This window comes from Thalassophryne amazonica, unplaced genomic scaffold, assembly GCF_902500255.1.
Source record: "Thalassophryne amazonica unplaced genomic scaffold, fThaAma1.1, whole genome shotgun sequence".
Lineage (NCBI taxonomy): Eukaryota > Metazoa > Chordata > Actinopteri > Batrachoidiformes > Batrachoididae > Thalassophryne > Thalassophryne amazonica.
In genome coordinates this window covers 279276-306252 of record NW_022986231.1, presented here as the reverse complement: position 1 = coordinate 306252, position 26977 = coordinate 279276, and the positions used below count along the sequence as shown (strand labels likewise).

Below are 26977 nucleotides of genomic sequence, written 5' to 3'. Positions count from 1 at the left end.
AACCAGCAAGAATTCTGGCTCTCACAGACCTGTTAAGTTTTTCTTTAAGCTGTTAAGTTTTTCTTTTCTTTCTTTAAGAAGCCCTCCTATTCTACACTCTTTACCTGTATTACTTGCATTAATACCATGCAAGACCTCACCTCATGGATGATTCTGAGAAAGCCCAAAACTATATGGGAGGACCTGGTCAATGACCTGAAGAGAGCTGGGACCACAGCTGCAAAGATTACATTTGGAACACACTAAACCAAACATGGATTAAAATCCTGCAGGGCAGCAAGGTCCCCCTGCTCACGCCAGCACATGTCCAGGCCTGTTTGAAGTTCACCAGTGACCATCTAGATGCTCCAAAGGAGGAATGGTGAGAAGGTCATGTGGTCAGATGAGACCAAAACAGAGCTTTTTGGTGTCAACTCCAGTCGCTGTGTTTGGAGGATGAGAATAACCCCAAGAACACTGTCCCAGCCATGAAGCATGGGGGTGGAAAGATCATTTTTGAGGGTGCTTTTCTGCAAAGGGGCATTACGACTGCACCGTACTGAAGGGAAGATGGATGAGGTCATGTATCACGAGATTTTGGCAACCAACCTCCTTCCCTCAGTAAAGGCATTGAAGATGGGTCATGGCTGGGTCTTCCAGTGTGACAATGACCCCAAACACACAGCCAGGGCAGCTAAGGAGGGGCTTCATAAGAAGCATTTGAAGGTCCTGAAGTGGCCTAGCCAGTCTCCAGACCTGAACCCAACAGAAAATCTTTGTAGGGATCTGAAATTCAAAAACTGAAAGATCTGGAGAAGATCTATATGGAGGAGTGGACCAAAATCCCTGCTGCAGTGTGCAAACTTGGTCTGTTTTTCCATTGTATCAAATACTTATTTAATGCAATAAAATAAATATTATTTAAAAAAAATCATTTTCTGAATTTTTTTTTAGATTCTGTTTCTCACAGTTGAAGTGTACCTACGATAAAACTTGCAGACCTCTCCATTCTTTGTAGGTGGGAAAACATGCAAAATTGACAGTGCATCAAATTATTTGCCTCACTGTACATACAGCCCTGGCATATGTACCATTTTCAGTGGTTGTGTGTGTAAAGATATTTCTGAAATTGTTTATGGAACACTGTTTGAATACAACAAAAAAGATGGTGTCTGTTTCTGTGTGGATGAGGTCTGACTGTAACTTTAGATAAGATGTAAAGCTAAAGTTCCAGGAAACGGCTTCCATTAGTGAGGACATCAAACAACTCAGCGGCGCATCGTTACAAAGAGAATCCAATGAGTGCACTCTGAAAAAAAAAATGCACACCCGCACCATCTTTTTCTTCAGTGACCTGGGCTAAATGAACAGCCGCGCTACATGCTGCTGCATTAGGTCTTCTCTCCACTCTTGCAAATTCACGGCCCACGGCAAAGCTTTGACGAATCAGAAGCCCCGCCTGAAGCACAGCCACATGATATGTACTCACGATTATTGTAAAAATCCACAAGTAGAGAACAAATCGGTAAACAAATGCACAGCCAGCGGGAAAGCTCTGTGCCTGATGTTCACTCAGTGTTTTGAACACACATGCACAAAACTCTGTGACGGACACAGTGGGAAAACAGGTGGCAAGGAACTAATTTTACAGATAAAGAAAAGGACTTTGATCAGACAGAAACGAACACAAACAGAAATCCAAAGTTCATATCACCTACAAATATGTTTTCTTGATCTGTAAAGGTGTGAGACTAATTATCACCAAGCTACCATATCTGTGGAAAAAATAAAATGAAGTTAATTTTGCTTGTGTAAAATCCTAGAGACCTGCCTGCCACCTCCTGGAAATGTTGCTCGCTGCAGGGAAAAACTCTATCGTCACATGTATGATGGAAATCAGGAGCAGGCGCAGCTTGAAATGAGCTTGTTTGTCAGTTTCCTTCATTTCCAAAGCACTGGTCTGGCAGCTGCTTGTTGTTAAATCACAGTAATAATTGGTTGTGTACATCGAGAGAGATGCATGATGCACCGTTCCAGCACGTCAGGTCTTAAACTCACCCGGTTGAACTGGGCCCAGGATATGGTCATGGAGCGGTAGTCTTCAGGGTTGTTGCTGCTGCTGGCAAAAGCCTTCTGGCCCAGGAAAACCAGGTTGTCCTCCGACAGGCCACGCCCGCTGTTCATCTCTGCCTTGTACTTCATATCCAGGGCCTCACACAGCTGAGGCCACAGGACCTTTTCAGGCACAATAAAAGGCACTCTACCCTGGGGAAAGTGACCAGAGCAAGCAGTATATCAGAACTGACACAGACACTGAGGTCAGTTTAGGAAGATGCCGGATGAGGAGGAACTCACGGGTTCGGCGAAAGCGTTGTCCCACAGGACTGTTGCAGTGGCGTTGTTGTCCTGACTGCCGTGGACAATCACAACCACAGGCAGTGATAAAGTCTGCAGGTTAAACACAAATCAGCAGTTCAATACTTCAGTGAAGATGTCAATAATCCACATACTCACACAAACCAGGAGAGGAAAATCTAGCTTCCTATGTCATGGACAGTCGACTGTCATCAGCAAATCAGTGAAGGGAAAAAGAAGCAATTTTGCTTCGAGTGACAAAATGAAAGGCCCCCTGACAACAAGCATGACTTCACGCACTAGCACGACTGGAGCCAGTGAATGAGGAAGAAAGAGTGCAGCAGCTAAAGCGCACTGCATACAGTCCAGATGCAGTCTTAAATCATTAGCAACTGCAAAGTTCAGCATGCACAATCCATAAAATGCACATGTGAAAACCTGCAGAAATGACAGATGTGGGAACTTCAGAACAGAATGTGTCAGTGATGAAAGTGGGCCATGGGGGGGAAAAAAAAAAAACTGAAAATTTTTGGCAAGGGCCTAAGGCCTGAAGCATCTGGCGGGGGGTCTGGGGGTTCTCCCCCTGAAAAATTTTAAATTTCAGATGTATTCTGTTGCATTTTCAAATCTATTTACCTACCAAAAAAATTCCAGTTGTTGTTGGGTCAGGTCTTTTTTTCCACCCCAGTCATTTCACACAACTTGTGTTATGCTAACAGCCTTTAATCCAAAAAACATACAATGTGGCTCAAAAAAGAAATGACAATTCAAAGATCTCAGAAATAATAATACAATAACATGCTTTTGGAGGGTGGTATGCATTTTCAGAGGCCCGACGTCCATGCCCAGTCGCCCAAAATGACAGATATCGTCTAACTCGGGTGAATATCTGTCATTGCGGGCGACGACATGGACGGAGGGACTCAAAAAATGCATACCGCACGACAACAGCATGTTATTTGCATTATCACTTACTGAGATACACAACACGTAACGCGTACATAAAAAGTTGGCTCACTTTAACTTTTATCATGTCGGCTGGCGCGCGCTGCTCTCCAAATTCGGCAGTGCATCCTCATCAAGCTGGCTGTTTTGGCTGCTGTTCATTGTTGTACTATCCATGAGAAAATCATCCGGAATATCCATAATGGGACCAACACACACTTCTCGCCTTTTTATCTTTTCCTCTGCGGACAGTTTTCTTTTTTTTTCCCCTCTAGTTGCGGACAGTTCTTGGGCTGCACGCGCTATGACGTCATTTGTTTACACACAGCGGGTGGGTATAGCCAGGTAGGGTTGACGTAAATCTACGCTACCGGCCTAGCAAGGCCTCGGTAAAGTGATAATTCTCAGTACTAATTCAATGGAACAATAGAAGTATTTGTGGCACATTAATGCATCAACTTGTTCAACCTTCACTTATTTCTGAGTTTTCCTAGTTTTGGCAGGAGCTTTAGAGCTAATGATAATCTTTCTTTTCAAATTCTTAGCCACCTTATGTACAGATGTCTGGGTTTTCAGTTGTTTTCTTTGGGACAATCTCAGTTCCTGCTTACGTTCATCTTTCTTTTCTTTAGTGTTTGCCAAATTCTTTTTAAAAATACAAATATTGCTTATATTGAAAGATACTAAATTCATTTACTCACTTTTCATTTCATGTAAAAATAGAGGGGAGGGCTCCAGGACAATCATTGTTTATCTGTCTAGATCCTGACTTAAATATTATAAAAAGTAAATTAATGCTAACATTTTTTATGCATAACGCAAGTGATAATCAAATAAAATATTTTCTTACCCCCTTGTTTGTTTGTCTGTATGCTCACAGTGTTAGCATTGTTAGCGGCTATGGGTAGCTTCACTCGTTACCCCCACTTAATGATTAGTGGAGAAAAAAACCCATAGCTCGTAACTTTTAATGTCCACAGCAAAGTAAACCACACAGTCCACAAAAATTAATAAACTTCCAAACCCCCCCCCCCCCCCCCCCCAAAAAATAACCTTTCTTCTTTCAAGATTATCAGCGGCTTGCAAACCAACATGGTGCACTACCGCCACCAACTCTGAGCGTTGAACTGAATTGAACCGTATGAATGGATTCTGACATATATCAAAAACAACCCATAAACATTCAGCATGTTAGTTAAAAACCCGGATTCCCTGGAATTTCCAGGAAAACTCATCACGGTTGTGTGCAGCACACAAACACTTAAAAAGTGAAGATGTCATACATAGATGAACACATGACTGTACAACTGACTTGAACAATGTTGACATCAACTTCAAAATGACAAAAACATTTGATATAGTTTCATAGTACATTATACATGTCAGAGTCCTGACACGATGAGTACAATCTCAGTGATGTGTTGCTTTCCTTAGGTTCTGCTCAACAGCAAGCTTAAAGGCTATGCCCCTAAATGGCTACCGATATCACAGTAATTTGATTACTTTGACATGGAAGACCAGCTCATTGCCCCCGATGCTGAACTGGGATTCAAACAGAACTGTGAATTTCTCCTCTGTGACAGATTCTGCTCCTCGTCGGTCTGAACGCTTGATCCGCTTCAGTGACTGAATCAAAACACAGAGACAGACAACAGTCAGCAACAAAGTCTCATTTCACTGTAAAAACACTCAGCAGCAGTCACAGTCACACAGTGCGCTCATAAAGACTCATAACCAGTGGTGGGCACAGTTCCAATAATTCGATAACCGATAATTATCGAAGATAATGTTTTCATTATCTGATTATCTTTTTAGATAACTTTAAAAACCATTATCGGACTAATTATCTTGCGATAAATTTTTGTCCAATACTTTTTAGACCGATAACGTGGTAAGCAAAGCTGAACAGCTACAAACATCAATCAGTTGACCACCAACTGTTAAATGTTTTGTAGGTGATGTGTAGTTCTACCCTCTGCAAAACAGAGGAGAGCTGCTTCTAGAAGAAACCGCTCTATCCTCTGCAGGCAAAGGAGAACTAGTCACAAAAAACCCCTCATTTCTTTTAACCCCATACTGATCACCATAGTCATCACCATAGTCCAATATCACCCAAGTCATCCTGAGGCATAGATTTTTAACTTATGGTTCAAATTTTAACCAAACAAATTTCGGACAAGTTATTTAAATTAACGTCACGTCTGAAGTTTTATAAAGTGAAAATATCAGATATATGTTTTAGTTTTAAAGTAATGCGCTAATTTTTAAGGTTTTAATGTGGACATGCTGTGTCCAGGTGCATTATGGGAGATAGGGTAATCTCAGTACGTTCACGACATGAGAAATGCAGATCAGGCTCCACGGACAACAGCATTAAACTCTAGTGCCTAAAACTCTCATGAATATATTCTCTGGGTTTATAGATGTTGTTATTGTGTTTGCGTTTATTAAATTCCACACATCTTAAATGTAGCAAACATGGATTATCTGGAATTTTGTTTTGGCAGGTTTTTACGGTCTCTACTGCCATCTACTGGCCAGTAGTGTTCACTATAATCGGTTCCAGCTCAAACTGTACCACAGAACCGCACGGTGTAAATGTTCAAAGCGCCCGATTTATGTTCTCACAGACATTGTACGTTCAAAAACACCACGTCGGACTCGTGTTTCCAGAAGCAAAACGTAAACAGAAGCTTTTTTTTTGCCAAATTTAATTTACATTTCTTATTTTTTACAAAGACTCTTGATGGGAGACATCAAAGTTAAAAAAAAAAAAAGCATTACAAGACAGGTCTGTGGTGCTGCAGTGTTTGCACATGCACAATGCGAGCGGTTGGATGCTTGTAGCACTTCAGCAGCAGGATGCCCTCACGACGGCTGACCAGAATATCAAACAGGTTTGATTTTCATCCGACCATACGATCGGCAATCAGGAGGTGGTCGTGAGATGTTAAACGCAGCTCGTTACTCCATGTATACTAAACGATGCAGGACGTGCGATTAACCTGAAACTCAGTGCGATCCAAAAAATTCTCGCACGAATGAAAAATCAGCTGAAAAAGGGCCAAAACTCGCAGAGTGTAAACCCAGCTTATGTACTGAATGTCTGGCACCAGTAGATCATGGCAGCATTGCATTTATTTTTGACACCAGTTATATCAGACGGTTATCTAATTACAACTTGGCTTTTTTCTTTTTTTTGAAAATGCCTCTTTTTACAAATAAAAAAATGGAATATTTTATAAAAGCACATTTATCTGTAAACACTAACACACGACAGACGTCACATTAACGTGTTGGTTTATTTAATGAATGACTCAACCAAATCAGTGTTAGCGGAGGCACATTTTACCCAGAATCCTTTGCGATCTGTCTGTGATTGTTACAAAACTTCAGAATTAGTGCATTATTCAACATTAAAAGATATATGTTATATTTTAGCTTTGTACAAATGACAGAATTGACATTAATGGAGTTATTCTATCAGTATTCATATTTATACACCAAACCATAACTCAGCATTGCTTTATTTTTCAAGACCTTCGCCTGACGGCAGCATTGTGATTGAGTAGAGAGCTGAGCTTCGTGGCTCCTCTCAGCTTGCTTCTATTCTGGAAGCTATGTAGTAAACAGGAGCAACACTGGCTGGGACCACAGTCACAAAGATTACATTAGTAACACATGATGCTATCATGGTTTAAAATCCTGCAGGGCAGCAAGGACCCCCTGCTCAAGCCAGCACGTGTCCAGGCCCGTTTGAAGTTCACCAGTGACCATCTGGATGATCCAGAGGAGGCATGGGAGAAGGTCATGTGGTCAGATGAGACCAGAATAGAGCTTATTGGAATCAAGTCCACTTACCATGTTTAGAGGATGAGAACAACCCCAAGAAAACCATCCCAACCATGAAGCATGGGTGTGGAAAGATCATACTCTGGGGGTGCTCTTCTGCAGAGGAAAGAGGATGACTGCACCGTATTGAAGGGAGGATGGATGGGGTCATGTATTGCGAGATTTTGGCAAACAAACTCCTTCCCTCAGTAAAAGCATTGGAGATGGGTCATGGCTGGGTCTTCCAGCATGACAATGACCCCAAACACACACCCAGGGCAACTAAGGAGGGGCTCCGTAAGAAACATTTCAAGGTCCTGGAGTGGCCTGGCCAGTCTCCACACCTGAGTTCAATAGAAAATGTTTGGAGGGAGCTGAAACTCCAAACCTGAAAGATCTAGAGACGATCTGTATGGAGGAGTGGACCAAAATCCCTGCTACAGTGTGTGCAAACCTGGTGAAAAACTACAGGAAACGTTTGACCTCTGTAATTGCAAACAAAGGCTACTGTACCAAATATTAACATTGATTTTCTTTTTTTTTTTTCCAACCTATACGGATTGGCCGTAAATTAGTTTTTTCCATCAATTTCTTTATAAGGTTTTCACATATAACAAACAGTGCAATATGTATAATGACACTTGGAAAATAAATCACAGAAAAATAGAATACACCAATTTACAATAACAAAATGTGAAATTATAAAAAAAAAAAAAATAATAAACCCCCAAAAACACACACACACACACACACACACACACACACACACACACACACACACACACACACACACACACACACACACACACACACACACACACACACACACACACACACACACACACACCAACAAAAATGAAATGTGTAGAGAATTTGAGAGCTGCTGGTGAAAGAGAGGCTCATATCTAAAATGAATGAAAAAAAGTTATTTGAGATTATCTGGGAAGACCAGCTTCCCAACATATTGAAAAAAAATGGATCCCAAGTCTTTGAAAATTTTGCATTGCAGCCCTTCAACATATAACGGATTTTTTCTAATTTGGCAAAATAAATTACATCTTTGATCCAATGAAAATATGATGGAGGGGTGGGTGACTTCCATTTTAACAAAATTAACCGTCTTGCAAGCAAAGTTGTAAATGCTACAAAGGACTTTTCTGCTGTAGTAAAAGAAGTGCCTCTCAATATGTGACCAAAAATTGCTGTAACTGCATGAGGATGAAGTGATTTTCCTGTAACTGTAGATAAAGTGTCAAAAATGTTGCTCCAAAAAGATGACAAGGCTGAACAAGACCAATACATATGTGAAGCTGTGGTTTGACGACTATCACAAATTGGATCAATATTGTGGTATATTTTGGAAAGCCTAACTTTTGTATAATGTGTTTGGTGCAATATTTTACATTGTATCACACCATGCTTAGCACAAATTGAGGAATGATGCATCCAAGATATTCCTCCACGTCACCATCAAGAATGACTTCCAAGTCAGCTTCCCAACGTGACTTGATAGAGGCTAATGAAGTCATTTTTAGAGAATGAATGTTAGAATACATAACTGATATCATCCCCTTTAGTGTAGGCATTGGTTCAAGAAATGAATCCAATGCGGAATCAGGGGGCCGAAAAGGAAACTGAGGGAATCTAGTAGCAACAAAGCTACGAACCTGTAGGTACCTAAAAAAAAGTGCTGTTTGGGGAGGGAAAATTTTTCAGATAATTGTTGAAATGTAGTAAATGAGTAGTCAATATATAAATCTTTGAATGATTTAATGCCCAGATCAAACCAGATGATAAAAGATTGATCGATCAGTGAAGGAGGAAAAGCATGATTGCATTTAATTTGTGCCAAAATTGAATATATTTGTAATCCAAAGCAGCGCCTAAATTGATTCCAAATTTTTAGCGTAGATTTTACAATCAAATTTTTAGTGCGCATTTTGCCAATAGGTTGATTTATTGAATAAATTAATGCTGCAAGAGATACTCCTCCAGATGAATTTTGTTCCATCTCCAACCAAACAGGGGTTGTATGATATGAATCAGAATGTAGCCAAAATTGCAATATTTTCAAACAAGATGACCAATAATAAAATTTGAAGTTGGGTAATGCCATACCTCCTAATTGTTTAGGTCTCTGCAAAAATTGTTTGTGGATCCTAGGTGTTTTATTATTCCAAATGAAACTGGATATGATTGTATCCAGTTTTGTAAAAAAAGGATTGTGGAAGAAAGACTGGAAGGCACTGAAATAAATAAAGGAACCTAGGAAGAACATTCATTTTAATACCGTTTATACGAGCAGGCAATGATAAAGTGAGCAGTGACCAGCGTTCCAAATCTTTTTGTACCTGGGACAAAAGAGGGATGTAATTTGCACTAAATAAATTTCTCAGACTCCTTGTTACCTGAACCCCAAGATATTTGAGTTGATCCGTAATGATTTTAAATGGTAAGGTGTTTAGTGGGTATTCAGAGGCAGCCTTATTAAGTGGAAGAAGCTCACTTTTTCCCACATTTAACTTATAACCTGAAATAGATCCAAATGAATTTAGCAGAGAAAGGGCAGTTGGGATGGAGAGGGATAAATCTGTAATATAAAGAAGAAGATCGTCGGTGTACAGACACACCACAACTCACAATGCCTTTAATCTGAGGGTGGTTACGAAAAGCAAATGGCAAGTGCGAATAGAAGTGGACTGAGAGGACAGCCCTGACGAGTTGAGCGAAATAGGGAAAAATATGAAGATTATTATTTGTTCGAACCGAAGCCAGGGGAGATGTATACAAAAGCCGAACCCAGGAAATAAATTTTTCTTTAAAACCAAATTTCTGTAAGGTATAAAATAAATAAGTCCGCTCAACTTGATCAAAGGCCTTCTCAGCGTCCAAAGAGATTATAGCTTGTGGGATATTAGATGAGGGGAGATTGTAAATTGTGTTAAAAAGACGTCTCAAATTAAAAAAAGAATGTCTGTTCTTGATGAACCCCGTTTGATCAGGAAAAATTACACCTGGCAAAATAGTCTCCAGACGAAGTGCCAATGACTTTGATAATATTTTAAAATCCACATTCAAAAGACTAATTGGTCTGTAAGAGGAACAACTAAGAGGATCCTTGTCTTTTTTTTTTAAGATGAGAGAAATTGAAGCTTGGTTTAGAGTGGGAGGGAGTTTTGAGACAGTGTAGGATTCATTGAACATATTAATCATAACTGGAAGTAGCTTATGTTGGAAGCATCTGTAAAATTCCAGTGGATAACCATCAGGCCCTGGGCAACTGCCACCCTGCATTGACTTAATAGCACCTGATAATTCTGACGCAGTCACTGGCATTTCCAATCGTTCAAGTAAATCTGGATTAACCTGTGGGATTTCTAAAGAGGAAAAGAAAAGATCTAATTCGTGATTACTTGGGTTAACCTCAGATGAATAAAGTGAAATATAGAATTGTTTAGATTCATCATTAATCTCAACTTGATTTATCGTGGTGCCAGAATGAGTATGAATTTGTAAAATTTGATGAGAGGAGGCAGTCTGCCTCAGTTTATGTGCCAGAAGCCTGCCCGCTTTATCACCTTGCCCAAAATATGTACTCCTGGATTTGAGTAACAATTGGACAGCCTGGTCTGAAGTCAATTACTGAATTCTAATTGTGCAATTAGACGTTCTTTGTATATGTCAGAACTAGGCGAGATTGCGTATAGAGCATCTAGTTCAGCTATACGATTGGTGAGAGCAGTGATCTTTTCCTTTTTCTTTCTCTCATTACTTACATAAGAAATTACTTGCCTTCTAATATACGCTTTAAGTGCTTCCCATAATACAGATTTGGATACGTCAGGGGTGTTATTGACAGACAGATAAAAATCTATTTGCTAAGAAATTGTACCAATAAAATTTTCATCAGACAAAAATGATGTATTGAAACGCCAGGGAGATCGTGAGTGGACATCCTTATCAAAATGAATTTTGAGTGTAACTGGGGAGTGATCTGAGATGATGGGGGTGATTTTAGGAAGAAGCCGATTATCAAGTAAGAAATAATCAATTCTAGTAAAAGAGTGATGTACAGGTGAGAAAAATGAATCAACTCTTGCTGTAGGATTAAAAAAACGAAAAGGGTCTAAAATAGAAAACTCAGCCATGAAGTTTTTCAGGATCTTAGCAGATTTTGAAACGGCAGTAGGTTTTGTGGATGAGCGGTCGAGATTTTGGGAAAGCCAGCAATTAAAGTCACCAGCTAATATGAGATGATGGGATGACATGTCAGGAAATCTTGAAAAAAGTTGCCTAAAGAAGCCCTCATTGTCCCATAGACAGTAGTGAAATACTATGTAGTGTACCACTAACTATAAGATATCTACCATTAGGATCAGAAATTACTTGAGATGGAATAAATGGAATTGATTTGTGTAACAATATTGCACCACGGTCTTTTTTATGAAATGAAGAATAAAATGTTTGGCCAATCCATCTACTTTTAATCTGTGAACATATACTAGGTTTTAAGTGTGTTTCTTGTAAAAAAAAAAATTAGCTGAGCTCCTAAGTGATGGAGATGATTAAATACTTTGGTACGCTTCACTGGAGAGTTCAGACCTTTGCAGTTCCAAGACACAAAAATGTAGTCCCCACCATTAAAGTTATGGTTCATATTTTGTAAGACCATTCAAAGATTGGTTGAAGATTGAAGTAGCCAAAATTAGAGCAGCAGCATAATATGAGCATCCATTTGTAAAAGAAAAAGGCAAAAACACATACACGCACACATACACTCCCCATCCACCCAATTGCTAGCATCCAACCCAACAGGACGCACACAAAACCCTGCTTAACTACAAAAAAAACAAAAACGCTCCATGATAGCCCTAATTACGCTAGTGCTACCTGTGAAAAACTTGATATCAGTGAATAAAACAAAGTACTTAAATTTCAAACATGGTTATAACTATAGGAAACAGGAAATATGTGCATATTAAAATAAAAAGAATTATGAAATCACAATCAACCAATAATTTTTTAACATTGTTTACTATATAATACTTAAGTCAATGTGCAAACCTTACAGGAGGGAATAGCATCATCGTTATCAATGGAAATAATGTCCCCACCCATTACCCATTGCATCAAATATCAATGTTCATTATTTCAAGTTCTTTTGGACGAAGTCAGCAGCCTGAGAGGGGTCCACAAACCGTCGTGAAGTGCCATCTGGTAAGGTGATTTTTAGGGTCGAAGGGTAGAAGAGCCCGTATTTCACCTCCGGAAACATGCGTAGTGTGCGCTTCACAGGACCAAAAGCAGCCTGACTCTTTGCAACTGCAGCAGTGAAATCAGGAAATATGAAAACCTTTTGGCCCTTGTAGAAAAGTGGAGATGCTTCACCAGCACAACATAGAATTAAGTTGCGGACATGAAAATAGTGCACCCGGGCCACAAAGGGCCGAGGGGGAGCACCTTCCTTAGGTCGTGCTGCCACCGTGCTGTGAGCACGGTCAAGCAGCGGCTTCTCATCCAAATTCAACAAGTCCTGTAATGAGCCCGCAACAAAATCAGTAACTCGGAGCCCTTCGACCTGCTCAACCACTCCGACCACACGAATATTGTTTATTCTCGATCTACTTTCCAAATCTTCACATTTCTTACTCAAACGCCCCACTTGTGTAACTAACTGCTCAACTTTAACTTCCAGCTCAGTAATGTGAGAGACGTGGTCATTAGCAGCCTCCTCTAGCTCCCGCACAGCCACCTTGTGGAAGTTAACTTTCTGCTGGAGTGGTTCAATTGCCGCTTTCAGTCCCGCCCTCACGGTCATAATGTCAGATCCCAGTTTAACAGAAACTCCATCTATCTTCGCAAATATCTCGTCTTAAAGGCATCCATCATAGTTTGTAGCATTAGGCGCATAGCATCGCTAGCGCTCTACGTGGTTGGCGTGCCGCTAGCTTTAGCAAGTCCACTTGCTGTATCCTCAGGCAGTCCAAGCGAGTCAGTAGGCGGCGAGGCTTTGCGGCCTTCCTTAGCTTCTTGTCGTGGTTGGCATTTTGCTTTCTGCATTTTGAGTCCAAATATCAAAAAAGTGGTCAAAGTAATTCACAAGCACTTTAGAAGTAAGAATAAATCACTGAGATGACAAAGTACTTGCAAAATATATAAAAAAAGTCAAGTTTTCATGGAGCTCGTGGAAGGCACGTCTAACCTCTATATCTCGCTCCATAGCAACCCCCCTTAACATTGATTTTCACAGGTGTTCAAATACTTATTTGCAGCAGTAACATACAAATAAATTATTTTAAAAAAATCATACATTGTGATTTCCAGATTTTTTTTTTTTTTTTAAGAATATATACTCAACAAAAATATAAATGCAACACTTCTGGTTTTGCTCCCATTTTGTATGAGATGAACTCAAAGATCTAAAACTTTTTCCACATACACAATATCACCATTTCCCTCAAATATTGTTCACATACCAGTCGAAATCTGTGATAGTGAGCACTTCTCCTTTGCTGAGATTATCCATCCCACCTCACAGGTGTGCCATACCAAGATGCTGATTAGACACCATGATTACTGCACAGGTGTGCCTTAGACTGCCCACAATAAAAGGCCACTCTGAAAGGAGCAGTTTTGTTTTATTGGGGGGGGGGGGGGGGGGGATACCAGTCAGTATCTGGTGTGACCACCATTTGCCTCATGCAGTGCAACACATCTCCTTCGCATCATCCGTGAAGAGAACACCTCTCCAACGTGCCAAACACCAGCGAATGTGAGCATTTGCCCACTCAAGTCGGTTACGACGACTAACTGGAGTCAGGTCGAGACCCCGATGAGGACGACGAGCATGCAGATGAGCTTCCCTGACACGGTTTCTGACAGTTTGTGCAGAAATTCTTTGGTTATGCAAACCAATTGTTTCAGCAGCTGTCCGAGTGGCTGGTCTCAGACGATCTTGGAGGTGAACATGCTGGATGTGGAGGTCCTGGGCTGGTGTGGTTACACGTGGTCTGCGGTTGTGAGGCTGGTTGGATGTACTGCCAAATTCTCTGAAACGACTTTGGAGATGGCTTATGGTAGAAACATGAACATTCAATACACGAGCAACAGCTCTGGTTGACATTCCTGCTGTCAGCATGCCAACTGCACGCTCCCTCAAATCTTGTGACATCTGTGGCATTGTGCTGTGTGATAAAAATGCACCTTTCAGAGTGGCCTTTTATTGTGGGCAGTCTAAGACACACCTGTGCACTAATCATGGTGTCTAATCAGCATCTTGGTATGGCACACCTGTGAGGTGGGATGGATAATCTCAGCAAAGGAGAAGTGCTCACTATCACAGATTTCGACTGGTATGTGAACAATATTTGAGGGAAATGGTGATATTGTGTATGTGGAAAAAGTTTTAGATCTTTGAGTTAATCTCATACAAAATGGGAGCAAAACCAAAAGTGTTGCATTTATATTTTTGTTGAGTGTATGTCTCTCACAGTGGACATGCACCTAAGATGAAAATTTCAAACCCCTGCATGATTTCTAAGTGGGAGAACTTGCAAAACTGCAGGGTGTTCAAACACTTATTTTCCTCACTGTATGAACTAAAATGTTTCTGTAAGGGTTGTGAGAGGAACTCCAAAGCAGGAACAAGGTTGGTGGTGAAAAAACAGCAAAAAAAAAACAAAACACCAGTTTACTGTGCAAAACAACACACCGGAAATAAAAAAGATCCAAAAAACAATCAACAAAAGCACAAACAAAACAAAATGGCAGGCTGGATCAAGGTCAAGAGCAAAAGCAAATGCAAGGTCAATACACTTGAGAGCAGTCCATAGAGCAACAGTCTTTTTGGAGGGGAAAGCAAAAGGGTGATCCAAATAACAAACACAGGTCAAGCACAAAAAACAGTAGTCGTGCCATGCAACAATTATACAACTCAGGAGAAACGTGGGACTCAAAAAGCAGCATAAAGTTCACCGACAAGGACGCAGTATCCAGATCAGACAGGAGATAATATACCTCTGGAAATATAATTTTCTGGCTTGCTAAAAATGAAATTCAACTGTCTGGACTAATAATAAAATGCTGCTCTGCTTCTGACCAAACATACAATATTATCTGGCATTCCTCATCATGTTAATTAGTCAAGTTTTCCTGTTTATTATTTCACTCACTCATCTTCAACCGCTTACTCCAAATTAGGGTCGTGGGTCGTGCAAAAGTACACTGTACGTTCAGGAACATGGCGTTGGCCAGTCGTGTTTTACAACCTGACTGACTCCCTAACCCCCGCTGAGTAGAGTGTAACGGCCTCATTTACATAACACTGGTGACAAGCTGGGCTGTTCACAGCCACCATTTGGCACCACCTTGGGAATTAAAGGAAGAAGTGCCATTTGGCACCACTCTGGTAGTTCTATTAAGGAAGGTTTCTTTTTGGTTACCAGAATGTTTTATTGTAACGTTAGCACAAACGTTTTGAGAATGTTAGACCTAACATCTTGGGAATGTCTTTAAGGAAAGTCTCTTTTTTGTTACCAGAACGTTTCATAGTAATGTTAGCACAAATGTTTTTAGAATGTTAGATCTAACATCCAAGGAATGTTTTTAAGGAAAGTTTCTTTTTGGTTACCAGAACTTTTAATACTAATGTTAGCACAAATGTTTTGACAATGTCAGACCTAATGTTCTGGGAACATTTGTTTTTTGGTTCCCAGAACTTTTGACATTAATGTTAGCACAAACAGTTTGAGAATGTTAGACATAATGTTCTGGGAACATTTTTAAGGCAAGTATCTTTTTGGTTCCCAGAACATTCAGGTAATGTTATGTAAAGTCACCTAAAGATATGTTTCATCCAAACATTTCCAGAACATTCTGGAAACAGTACCTTAAGTCATAACTTAGTCACTGAATTTTGGCATAAGAATTTTGGATAGACTACAATGAATATATTTGTCAAATTTCCCTCAACTATAAACATGTTGTCAATATATAAAAGCAAGTAATAATGTAAGGAAAACGTTCCAGAAATGGTTCTGATAACTATAACCTACTGTAAATACAGTGAGGAAAATAAGTATTTGAACACCCTGCGATTTTGCAAGTTCTCCCACTTAGAAATCATGGAGGGGTCTGAAATTTTGGAGTGTGATTGATTGAGTGTGTGAACAGGTGTCTTTTATACAGGTAACAAGTTCAAACAGGTGCAATTAATACAGGTAAAGAGTGCAGAATAAGAGGGCTTCTTAAAAAAAAAAAAAAAACAGGTCTGTGTGAGCCAGAATTCTTGCTGGTTGGTAGGTGTTCAAATACTTATCTGCAGCAGTAACATACAAATAAATTATTAAAAAATCATGATGTCCGGATTTTTTTTTTTGATTATGTCTCTCACAGCGGACATGCACCTAAGATGAAAATTTCAGACCCCTCCATGATTTCTAAGTGGGAGAACTTGCAAAATCGCAGGGTGTTCAAATACTTATTTTCCTCACTGTATAACCAATATATAATGTTACAAAAATGTTACGTAATGTTATGTTAGTAATGATAGCTGAGTGAATGCTCAACAGCCATGCTGGAGACTATGCAACCACATGCACCCTGACCACCCACCCACAACACACACACACACACACTTTTTGGAATGGTACAAATACACAACTGTTTTGGGGGGACATTCACTGACCTCTACGACATTTTGGGAACTGTAGTTCATAGATATTGTCTTGTTTTATACCTTGGGTATTTTGAAGGAACTGTGTACATGCAGGAGACAAATATTTGGTGAAGATTCATCTGACAGCTGGAAAGAGGAATAAGCTAAGAACAGACGGAAGACTGATTCTCCGAGTTACAATGTTTGTTCATCATATAGGACATACTTGTGATGGAGCACCTGACATATAAGCTGAAAATGAAGGAATACCTTTTTGTAAAAAACTGGAAAAAAGGCTGGTGTATAAACAATGGCACCATCAATAAGGTGACCCGACACATACTGTTCTTTTTCTTCTTTTTGCACAGTGCTAAGCAGTGTCAATGTAAAGAGCAGATCAGGAGAGAGCAGTGGAAGCATAGATACCCAAAATACCTCCTATGACAGATGCATCTACTGAACTGAGGATGAAGAGTGAGGCCAGACTAAAGCAGACAGCAACACGACCAAGAATATGACTCCCTCGGGTTACGGACAAAAGTCCTGTCAGATGACAGATGTTTGCAGACATGAACACAGCTTTACTCACCATCTCCACTACCAGCATTAAGAAACCAATGAGCTCATATATGCCACTGCCACAGTAGAGTATGAGATCAAGAATACCCCCCAAAAGGAGAGCCCAGAAGGATGTTAGCCAACTAACAGAGGTAAAGAAGAACATCATGTGATACAGGTCATAGATGGATAAGAAGTACAAAGACATGTCCATAACCGAGGCCCTGGAAACTGCCAAACAAAGTCTCACAGCTCTGGCTAATTGGCTGAAATGATACAGCAGAGAAGCAGAAGCCAAGAAAATAAATGGCCCATTTATTTTGGCTGGGAGAAAGAGACATCACACAACACCAATGCCAAGTGGGCTGGTGTGGCCACCTCCCAGAACAAGAACTGATCAACATCACAAAGGCAGATATCCAACACAGTGTCTCAGGGATGAAGAGCTGGACAGCACCAGGGCCTGATATGATCCACACCTACTGGCTGAAGAACATAATAGTGCTCCATGTGCACCGGGCAGTACAAATGGGTGGGCTACTAACAGCAGGTACTCACCCAGACTGGCGCACACAGGGCAAGTCAATCCTGATCAGAAGGACCTCCAGAAGGGTATGACACCCTCAAACTACCAGGCAGTTACCTGCCTCTCCACCACATGGAAGCTCCTATCAGGCATCACAGCAACCAAGTTGAGGAGGCACATGAGTCAACACATAAGCACAGCTAAGAATGGCATTGGAAACAACCCCAGAGGATCAAAGCACCAGTTACTGGTTGACCAAGCAGTATACCAGATTTCGAAGACCAGGCAGACCAACCTGAGCACAGCCTGCGTTGAATACAGGAAGGCCCATCACTCAATGTCGCACACGTGGATACTGGCGTGTTTGGTGGTATACAAGGCTAACAGTGCACTGATAACCTTCATTAGGACATCAGTGGGACTGTGGAAGATGTCACTGGAGGCTAACTCCAAGACAATGGCATAAGTTGCCATCAAGTGTGGAATATACCAAGGTGATGCACTGTCCTCAATGCTGTTCTGCCTCAGCCTCAACCCCCTCAGCCAACTCATCACAAAGAGCAACAAAAGATATCAAGTCAGGAATGGGGTAACCATTAGCCACCTCCTGTACATAGATGACATCAAACTGTATGCCGAGCGAGCTATTGACTCACTGATGCACCTCACCAGGATCTACAGTGAGGATATCAGGATGTCATTCAGATTGGATAGGTGTGGCCAAATGGTGACAAAAAGATGGAAGGCGATCTCAACTGAGGGGGTGGAGTTGCCAGAAGTCAGGATAGGGGACATACAGGACAGCTACAAGTACCCGGGAATCCCACAAGCCAATGAGAACCATGCATGGCGGACAACGACAGCCAAATATCTCCAGAAGGTAAGACAGGTGCTGAGAAAACAGCTCAGTAATAACATCAGTAATAAGATCTGAGGCATCAATGCATACACCCTACATGTCATCAGATGGGATAATGAGTTGGCCACAGGAAGAGATAGATGCAACTGATGTCAAGACACAAAAACTCCACACAATGCAGAGATTTCAACTCAAAGTTCAATACCAAGACTCTATGAGCAACAGAAGGAGGGAATACATCAGAAAGATGGTCCCCCAAGATCAGTTGCTACAATAACACCTCAGGCAGCTGAAGACAGTTGAGGATAAGAAACAGGAGAAGGAGATATCATGGAAGACCCAGCCCCTCTATGGCATGTACCATCGACAGAGGAAGTGGCTGACATCAAGAAGACCTACCAGTGGCTAGAAAAGGCCAGCCTAAAAAAACAGCACAGAGGCTCTGATCATCGCAGAACAAGAACAAGCCCTAAGCACCAGATCCAGAGGCAGGAGTCCACCACAGCTGAAAGGACCTAAGTTATAGGCTGTGCAAATGTGCCCCAGAGACAGTCCAGCACATAGTAGCAGGATGCAAGATGCAAGCTGGGACGGCGTACAGCGAGAGGAACAACCAAGTGTTGGGAATCATCAAGAACATCTGTACACATACACATATATACGAGGTCTATTATAAAAGTATCCGGCCTTATTTAAAAAAAAAAAAAACCATATGGATTTGAATCACGTGTGCTTGCGTGAGCCAACCTTGAACCTTCATGCGCATGCGTGATTTTTTTTTTCCACACCTGTCGGTTGCGTCATTCGCCTGTGAGCAGGCTTTGAGTGAAGAGTGGTCCACCCCCCTCTGCAGATTTTCATTGTCAGGGAAATGGCTGAAAGACTGCTGCTTTGCTTGATCAAATTTTTTTTAGAAACTGTGAGGCACATCCATGTGGACACCATTCGAGAAATTCAGGTGGTTTTTGGTGAAAATTTTATGGGCTTCAAAGACATTAAGGGATGTTACTGTCGCTTTAAGGATGCCCACAGCAGCTGTGGGGCGCGCCGCGCTCCAGCTGCCATCGACAGGCTGAACGACCATTTCATTTCTAAACGGATCGCTCTGTGGATCCGTGACCATCGTGTGCACTTTCTCTGGTTATCACAAGAGCTGGACATCACCCATTTTCCTGCAGATTTCACTTTTAACAAGAGATTTTGTCGTGGAAAGCCGAGCGGACGCTTCGCGCGTCATGATGGATTCGCTGCTGGACCGACACAAAACCACCTGTTTTGGTCTCACAGGACGGCTTTGAGATGGCGTTCAGACAGCTGTCAGTGGTTTTTCAGTCGAGTGATTATCCAAGAAATTGTGGATGTGCCTGGACATGCCAGAACATGTTCTGTGACGCTTCATCACGGCATTGCTTTGCGCTTAGCGGCACCGCTGTGACGCGCGGAATTCCTCCGCACATCAGTCTCAATTTGCCGAAAAAGTGCTGATGTCCACGTCTTTTCACAATTCCTGTGCTAGTCCATACGACGTCCCGGATAAAACACAGCGTCCAGTTTGGAAATGAACGGCACATTCCACTGTTACGAGGAGTTTTTGTCATGGAAAGGAGCGGACGCTTCGCGCGTCATGACGGCAAGCGAGACAAAGAACACCTCCGTTTCGGAGTGCCAGAAGGACAAGTGGACATGCCTTTCAGTGCTTACCAGTCGAGTGAGTATCAGAGAAATTGTGGAGAGGTGGACATGTCCCAGCTTGTTGCGGCGGTGCAGCGACGCGCAACGAGTCGCGGCGACGCTGTGATGAAGCGCCGTGATGAAGCGTCACAGAACATGTTCTCGCATGTCCAGGCACATCCACAATTTCTTGGATAATCACTCGACTGAAAAACCACCGACAGCTGTCTGAACGCCATCTCAAAGCCGTCCTGTGAGACCAAAACGGAGGTGGTTTAGTGTCGGTCCAGCAGCGAATCCATCATGACGCGCGAAGCGTCCGCTCGGCTTTTCATGACAAAATCTCTTGTTAAAAGTGAAATCTGCAGGAAAATGGGTGATGTCCAGCTCTTGTGATAACCAGAGAAAGTGCACACGATGTTCACGGATCCACAGAGCGATCCGTGTAGAAATGAAATGGTCGTTCAGCCTGTCGATGGCAGCTGGAGCGCGGCGCGCCCCACAGCTGCTGTGGGCCATCCTTAAAGCGACAGTAACATCCCTTAATGTCTTTGAAGCCCATAAAATTTTCATCAAAAACCACCTGAATTTCTCGAATGGGGTCCACATGGATGTGCCTCACAGTTTCTAAAAAAAATTTGATCAAGCAAAGCAGCAGTCTCTCAGCCATTTCCCTGACAATGACCACTCCTCACTGAAAGCCTGCTCACAGGCGAATGACGCAACCGACAGGTGTGAAAAAAATCACGTATGCGCATGAAGGTTCAAGGTTGGCTCACGCAAGCACACGTGATTCAAATCCATATGGTTTTTTTTTTTTTTTTAAATAAGGTCGGATACTTTTCTAATAGACCTCATATATATATATATATATATATACACACACACACACAAGTCTGTAAGAAAAGTAACCGACCTTTTGATTTTATGCAAAAACTATATGGATTTGATTCATATGTTTTTACGTCAGCCAAGATTGAACCTTCGTGCGCATGCGTGACTTTTTTCACGCCTGTCGGTTGCGTCATTCGCCTGTGGGCAAGCTTTGAGTGAGCACTGGTCCACCCCTCTCGTCATTTTTTCATTGAGAGGAAATGGCGGAATGATTTGGGCTTTGCTCCATCAGAATTTTTTCAGAAACTGTTAGAGACAGGCAGCTGGAAACCATTTGGAAAATTTATTTGGCTTTCGGTGAAAATGTTTTGGGCTTCCCAGAGATAAAGGAGTGTTACTACCGCTTTAAGGACGGCCCACAATGCCGGTTAATCCAGTTTTAATGGTCCTTAATACGTGTGATACCGATATAATATTCACCGAAAGCCACCTGAATCTTCCAAATGGTTTCCAGCTGGCTGTCTGGCAGAATTTCTGAAAATATTTTCATGGAACAAAGCGGCAGTCGCTCCGCCATTCCTAAACAATAAAAATCCGCCGAGGGGGGTGGACCAGTGCTCACTGAAAGCCTGCCCACAGGTGAATGACGCAACTGACAGGCGTGAAAAAAAAAAAAATCACGCATGCGCACGAAGGTACAAGCTTGTCTGATGCAAGCGCACGATTCAAATCCATATAGTTTTTGAAAAAAAAAAAATTATATATATATATATATATATACACACACACACAAACACACACACACACAAAAAACCGCAATTACAATGAATTTGGGACGTTGTGTAAAATGTAAATGTACAGGTCTGGACTGCAGGCAGGCCAGTCTAGTACCCGCACTCTTTTACTACAAAGCCACGCTGTTGTAACACGTCCAGAATGTGGCTTGGCACTGTCTTGCTGAAATAAGCAGGGACGTCCCTGAAAAAGACGTTGTTTGGATGGCAGGATGTGTTGCTCCAAAACTTGGATGGACCTTTCAGCATTGATGGTGCCATCACAGATCTGTAAGTTGCCCATGCCATGGGCACTAACACCCCCATACCATCACAGATGCTGGCATTTGAACTTTGTGCTGGTAACAATCTGGATGGTCTTTTTCCTCTTTTGTTCGGAGGACATGACGGCCATGAGTTCCAAAAACAATTTAAAATGGTGACTCATCAGACCACAGCACACTTTTCCACTTTGCGTCTGTCCATTTCAAATGAACTCGGGCCCAGAGAAGACGGCGGCATATCTGAATGTTGTTGATGTATGGCTTTCACTTTGCATGGTAGAGTTTTAACTTGCACTTGTAGATGTAGCGACAAACTGTGTTAACTGACAATGGTTTTCTGAAGTGTTCCTGAGACCACGCGCTAAGATCCTTTACACAATGTCGGTTTCTAATGCAGTGCCGCCTGAGGGATCAAAGGTCACGGCCATTCAATGTTGGTTTTCGGCCTTGCCACTTACGTGTAGAAAGTTCCCCAGATTCTCTGAATCTTCTGATTATATTATGGACTACAGATGACGGAATCCCTAAATTCCTTGCAATTGAACATTGAGAAACATTGTTCTTAAACTGTTGGACTATTTCTTTCATGCAGCTGTTCACAAAGTGGTGATCCTCGCCCATCTTTGCTTTTGAATGGCTGAGCCTTTTGGGGATGCTCCTTTTATACTCAATCATGACACAATTAGTGTCATCAGTTCTCAAACAATTTTGAGTGTTGTTAGACGGAAAGGTGATGTAACAAAGTGGTAAACATTGATTTCTGTGACTGTTGCTTGGAAAGGACATGAGCTGCTGCAGTTTGAGAATCACAGACCAGCTCACAGGGAGCTTCTTAAAATGACACCAGGACCCTTGTTTATCAAACTGCATAGGAAAGGTTTGAACTGTTCCTGTATGAGCATAATATACAACTCCAATTTCAATGAAGTTGAGACATTGTGTAAAATGTAAATAACAGAATACGATTTGCAAATCCTCTTCAATCTATATTCAATTTAATACACCACAAAGACAAGATATTTAATATTCAAACTGATACACTTTATTGTTTTTGAGTAAATATTTGCTCATTTTGAAATGGATGCCCGCAACACGTTTCAAAAAAAGCTGGGACAGTGGTATGTTGACCACTGTGTTACATCACCTTTCCTTCGAACAACACTCAAGCGTTTGGGAACTGAGGACACTAATTGTTGAAACTCTGGAGGTGGAATTCTTTCCCAATCTTGCTTGATGTACGACCTCAGTTGTTCAACAGTCTGGGGTCTCCATTGTTGTATTTTGAGTTTCATAATGCACCACACATTTTCAATGGGCGACAAGTCTGGACTGCAGGCAGGCCAATCTAGTACCCGCACTCTTTTTCTATGAAGCCACGCTGTTCTAACATGCACAGAATGTGCTTGGCATCGTCTTGCTGAAATAAGCAGGGACATCCCTGAAAAAGACGTTGCTTGGATGGCAGCATGTGTTGCTCCAAAACCTGGATGTACCTTTCAGCATTGATGGTGCCATCACAGATGTGTACATTGCCCAGACCACGGGCAATAACACACTCCAATACCATCACAGATGCTGGCTTGAGAACTTTGCGCTGGTTAACAATCTGGATGGTCTTTTTCCTCTTTTGTCCGGAGGACAAGACATCCATGATTTCAAAAAACAATTTGAAACATGGACTCATCAGACCACAGCACACTTTCCCACTTTGCTCTGTCCATTTCCAACCAGTCCCAGCAGAAGACTGCCCCTCCCTGAGCCTGGTTCTGCTGGAGGTTTCTTCCTGTTAAAAGGGAGTTTTTCCTTCTCACTGTAGCCAAGTGCTTGCTCACAGGGGGTCGTTTTGACCGTTGGGGTTTTACATAATTATTGTATGGCCTTGCCTTACAATATAAAGCGCCTTGGGGCAACTGTTTGTTGTGATTTGGCGCTATATAAAAAAATTGATTGATTGATTGATTGATTGATTTCAAATGAGCTCGGTGCCCAGAGAAGGCGGTGGCATTTCTGTATGTTGTTGATGTATGGCTTGCTCTTTGCATGGTAGAGTTTTAACTTGCACTTGTAGATGTAGCGACGAACTGTGTTAACTGACAATGGTTTTCTGAAGTGTTCCTGAGCCCACGGGGTAAGATCCTTTACACAATGATGTCGGTTTTTATTGCCTGAGGGAATCGAAGGTCACGGGCATTTAATGTTGGTTTTCAGCCTTGCCGCTTACGTGTAGAAAGTTCTCCAGATTCTCTGAGACTAAAAAGATTAATCCAGGTTTTGAGTATATTTCTTATTGTTACATGGAAACAAGGTACCAGTAGATTCAGTAGATTCTCACAAATCCAACAAGACCAAGCATTCATGATATGCACACTCTTAAGGCTATGAAATTGGGCTATAAGTAAAAAATAAAAAAAAAAGAGAAGTAGAAAAGGGGGTGTTCACAATAATAGTAGCATCTTCTGTTGACTTTACAAACTCAAAACTATTATGTTCAAACTGCTTTTTTAGCAATGCTGTGAATCACTAAACTAGTATTTAGGTGTATAACCACAGTTTATCATGATTTCTTCACATCTGCGAGGCATTAATTTTGTTGGTTTGGAACCAAGATTTTGCTTGTGTACTAGTGTGCTTGGGGTCAGTGTCTTGTTGAAACACCCATTTCAAGGGCATGTCCTCTTCAGCATAAGGCAACATGACCTCTTCAACTATTTTGACATATCCAAACTGATCCATGATACCTGGTATGCGATATACGAGGCCCTCATATAGGCCCAACACCATAGTAGGAGAAACATGCCCATATCATGATGCTTACACCACCATGCTTCACTGTCTTCACTGTGAACTGTGGCTTGAATTCAGAGTTTGGGGGTCGTCTCACAAACTATCTGCGGCCCTTGGACCCAAAAAGAACAATTTTACTCTCATCAGTCCACAAAATATTCCTCCATTTCTCTTTAGGCCAGTTGATGTGTTCTTTGGCAAACTGTAACCTCTTCTGCACGTCTTTTATTTAACAAAGGGACTTTGCGGGGGATTCTTGCAAATAAATTAGCTTCACACAGGCATCTTCTAACTGTCACAGCACTTACAGGTAACTCCAGGTAAACAGCAGATGCAACGAACATGTTCCCTTATAGTCAAGCTGGTACAAGCTGGTGCAAGCTGGTACGATGCTGACAGATAGGATATGCCGGTTGTTAGTCCTTTTAGCCCACGGGTGACTTTGATCATCCTGCAGCTGATCAATGGGTGAGCCTTTGCCATTCTGGTTATTCTTCTATCCATTTTGATGGTTGTTTTCCGTTTTCTTCCACGCGTCTCTGTTTTTTTTGTCCATTTCAAAGCATTGGAGATCATTGTAGATGAACAGCCTATAATTTTTTGCACCTGCGTATAAGTTTTCCCCTCTCCAATCAACTTTTTAATCAAATTACGCTGTTCTTCTGAACAATGTCTTGAACGTCCCATTTTCCTCAGGCTTTCAAAGAGAATAGCCCAATTACATAGCCTTAAGAGTGTGCATATCATGAATGCTTGGTCTTGTTGGATTTGTGAGAATCTACTGAATCTACTGGTACCTTGTTTCCCATTTTAACAATAAGAAATATACTCAAAACCTGGATTAATCTTTTTAGTGACATAGCACTACTATTATTCTGAACACTACTGTATATGTATATATATAGAGAGAGAGAGAGAGAGAGAGAGAGAGAGAGAGAGAGAGAGAGAGAGAGAGAGAGAGAGAGAGAGAGAGAGAGAGAGAGAGAGAGAGGAAAATCATTATCAGCAAAAAAAAGCCAATCAGCAAAAATTCTGACCCTCAAAGACCTGTTAGTCCGCCTCTAAAAAGTCCACCTCCACTCCACTTATTATTCCAAATTAGAAGCACCTATCTGAGGTCATTAGCTGCATAAAGACACCTGTCCACCCCACACAATCAGTAAGACTCCAACTACTAACATGGCTAAGACCAAAGAGCTGTCCAAAGACACCAGACACAAAATTGTAGACTTCCACAAGGCTGGAAAGGGCTACGGGGCAATTGCCAAGCAGCTTGGTGAAAAAAGATCAACTGTTGGAGCAATTATTAGAAAATGGAAGAAGCTAAACATGACTGTCAATCTCCATCGGACTGGGGCTCCATGCAAGATCCCACCTCATGGCATATCAATGATCAGGAGAAAGGTGAGGAATCAGCCCAGAACTGCACGGGAGGAGCTGGTCAATGACCTGAAGATAGCTGGCACCACTGTTTCCAAGGTTACTGTGGGTAATACACTAAGATGTCATGGGTTAAAATCATGCATGGCAGGGAAGGTTCCCCTGCTTAAATCAGCACGTGCAGGCCCGTCTTAAGTTTGCCCATGACCATTTGGATGATCCAGAGGAGTCATGGGAGAAAGTTATGTGGTCAGATGAGACCAAAATAGAACTTACTGGTCTTAATTCTACTCACCGTGTTTGGAGGAAGAAGAATGCCGAATACCATCCCAAAAACACCGTCCCTACTGTGAAGCATGGGGGTGGAAGCATCATGCTTTGGGGTGATTTTCTGCACATGGGACAGGACGACTGCACTGTATTAAGGAGAGGATGACCGGGGCCATGTATTGCGAGATTTTGGAGAACAACCTCCTTCCCTCAGTTAGAGAATTGAAGATGGGTCATGGCTGGGTCTTCCAACATAACAATGACCCCAAACCC

The 26977-nt window shown here is 41.7% G+C and overlaps 1 protein-coding gene across 2 annotated transcripts in view; it reads right to left on the bottom strand.

Moving 5' to 3' along the window:
* LOC117505612 (signal transducer and activator of transcription 5B-like) overlaps window positions 1-26977 on the bottom strand; it is a 255380-nt gene that overhangs the window by 87152 nt on the left and 141251 nt on the right. For both annotated transcript variants that reach the window (XM_034165193.1, XM_034165194.1), the window contains 3 exons: window positions 4783-4905; window positions 2335-2427; window positions 2038-2244 (listed from right to left, as the gene is read on the bottom strand). In XM_034165193.1, the coding sequence (XP_034021084.1) occupies window positions 2038-2244; window positions 2335-2427; window positions 4783-4905 (423 nt within the window). The remainder of the gene's footprint in view (window positions 1-2037; window positions 2245-2334; window positions 2428-4782; window positions 4906-26977) is intronic.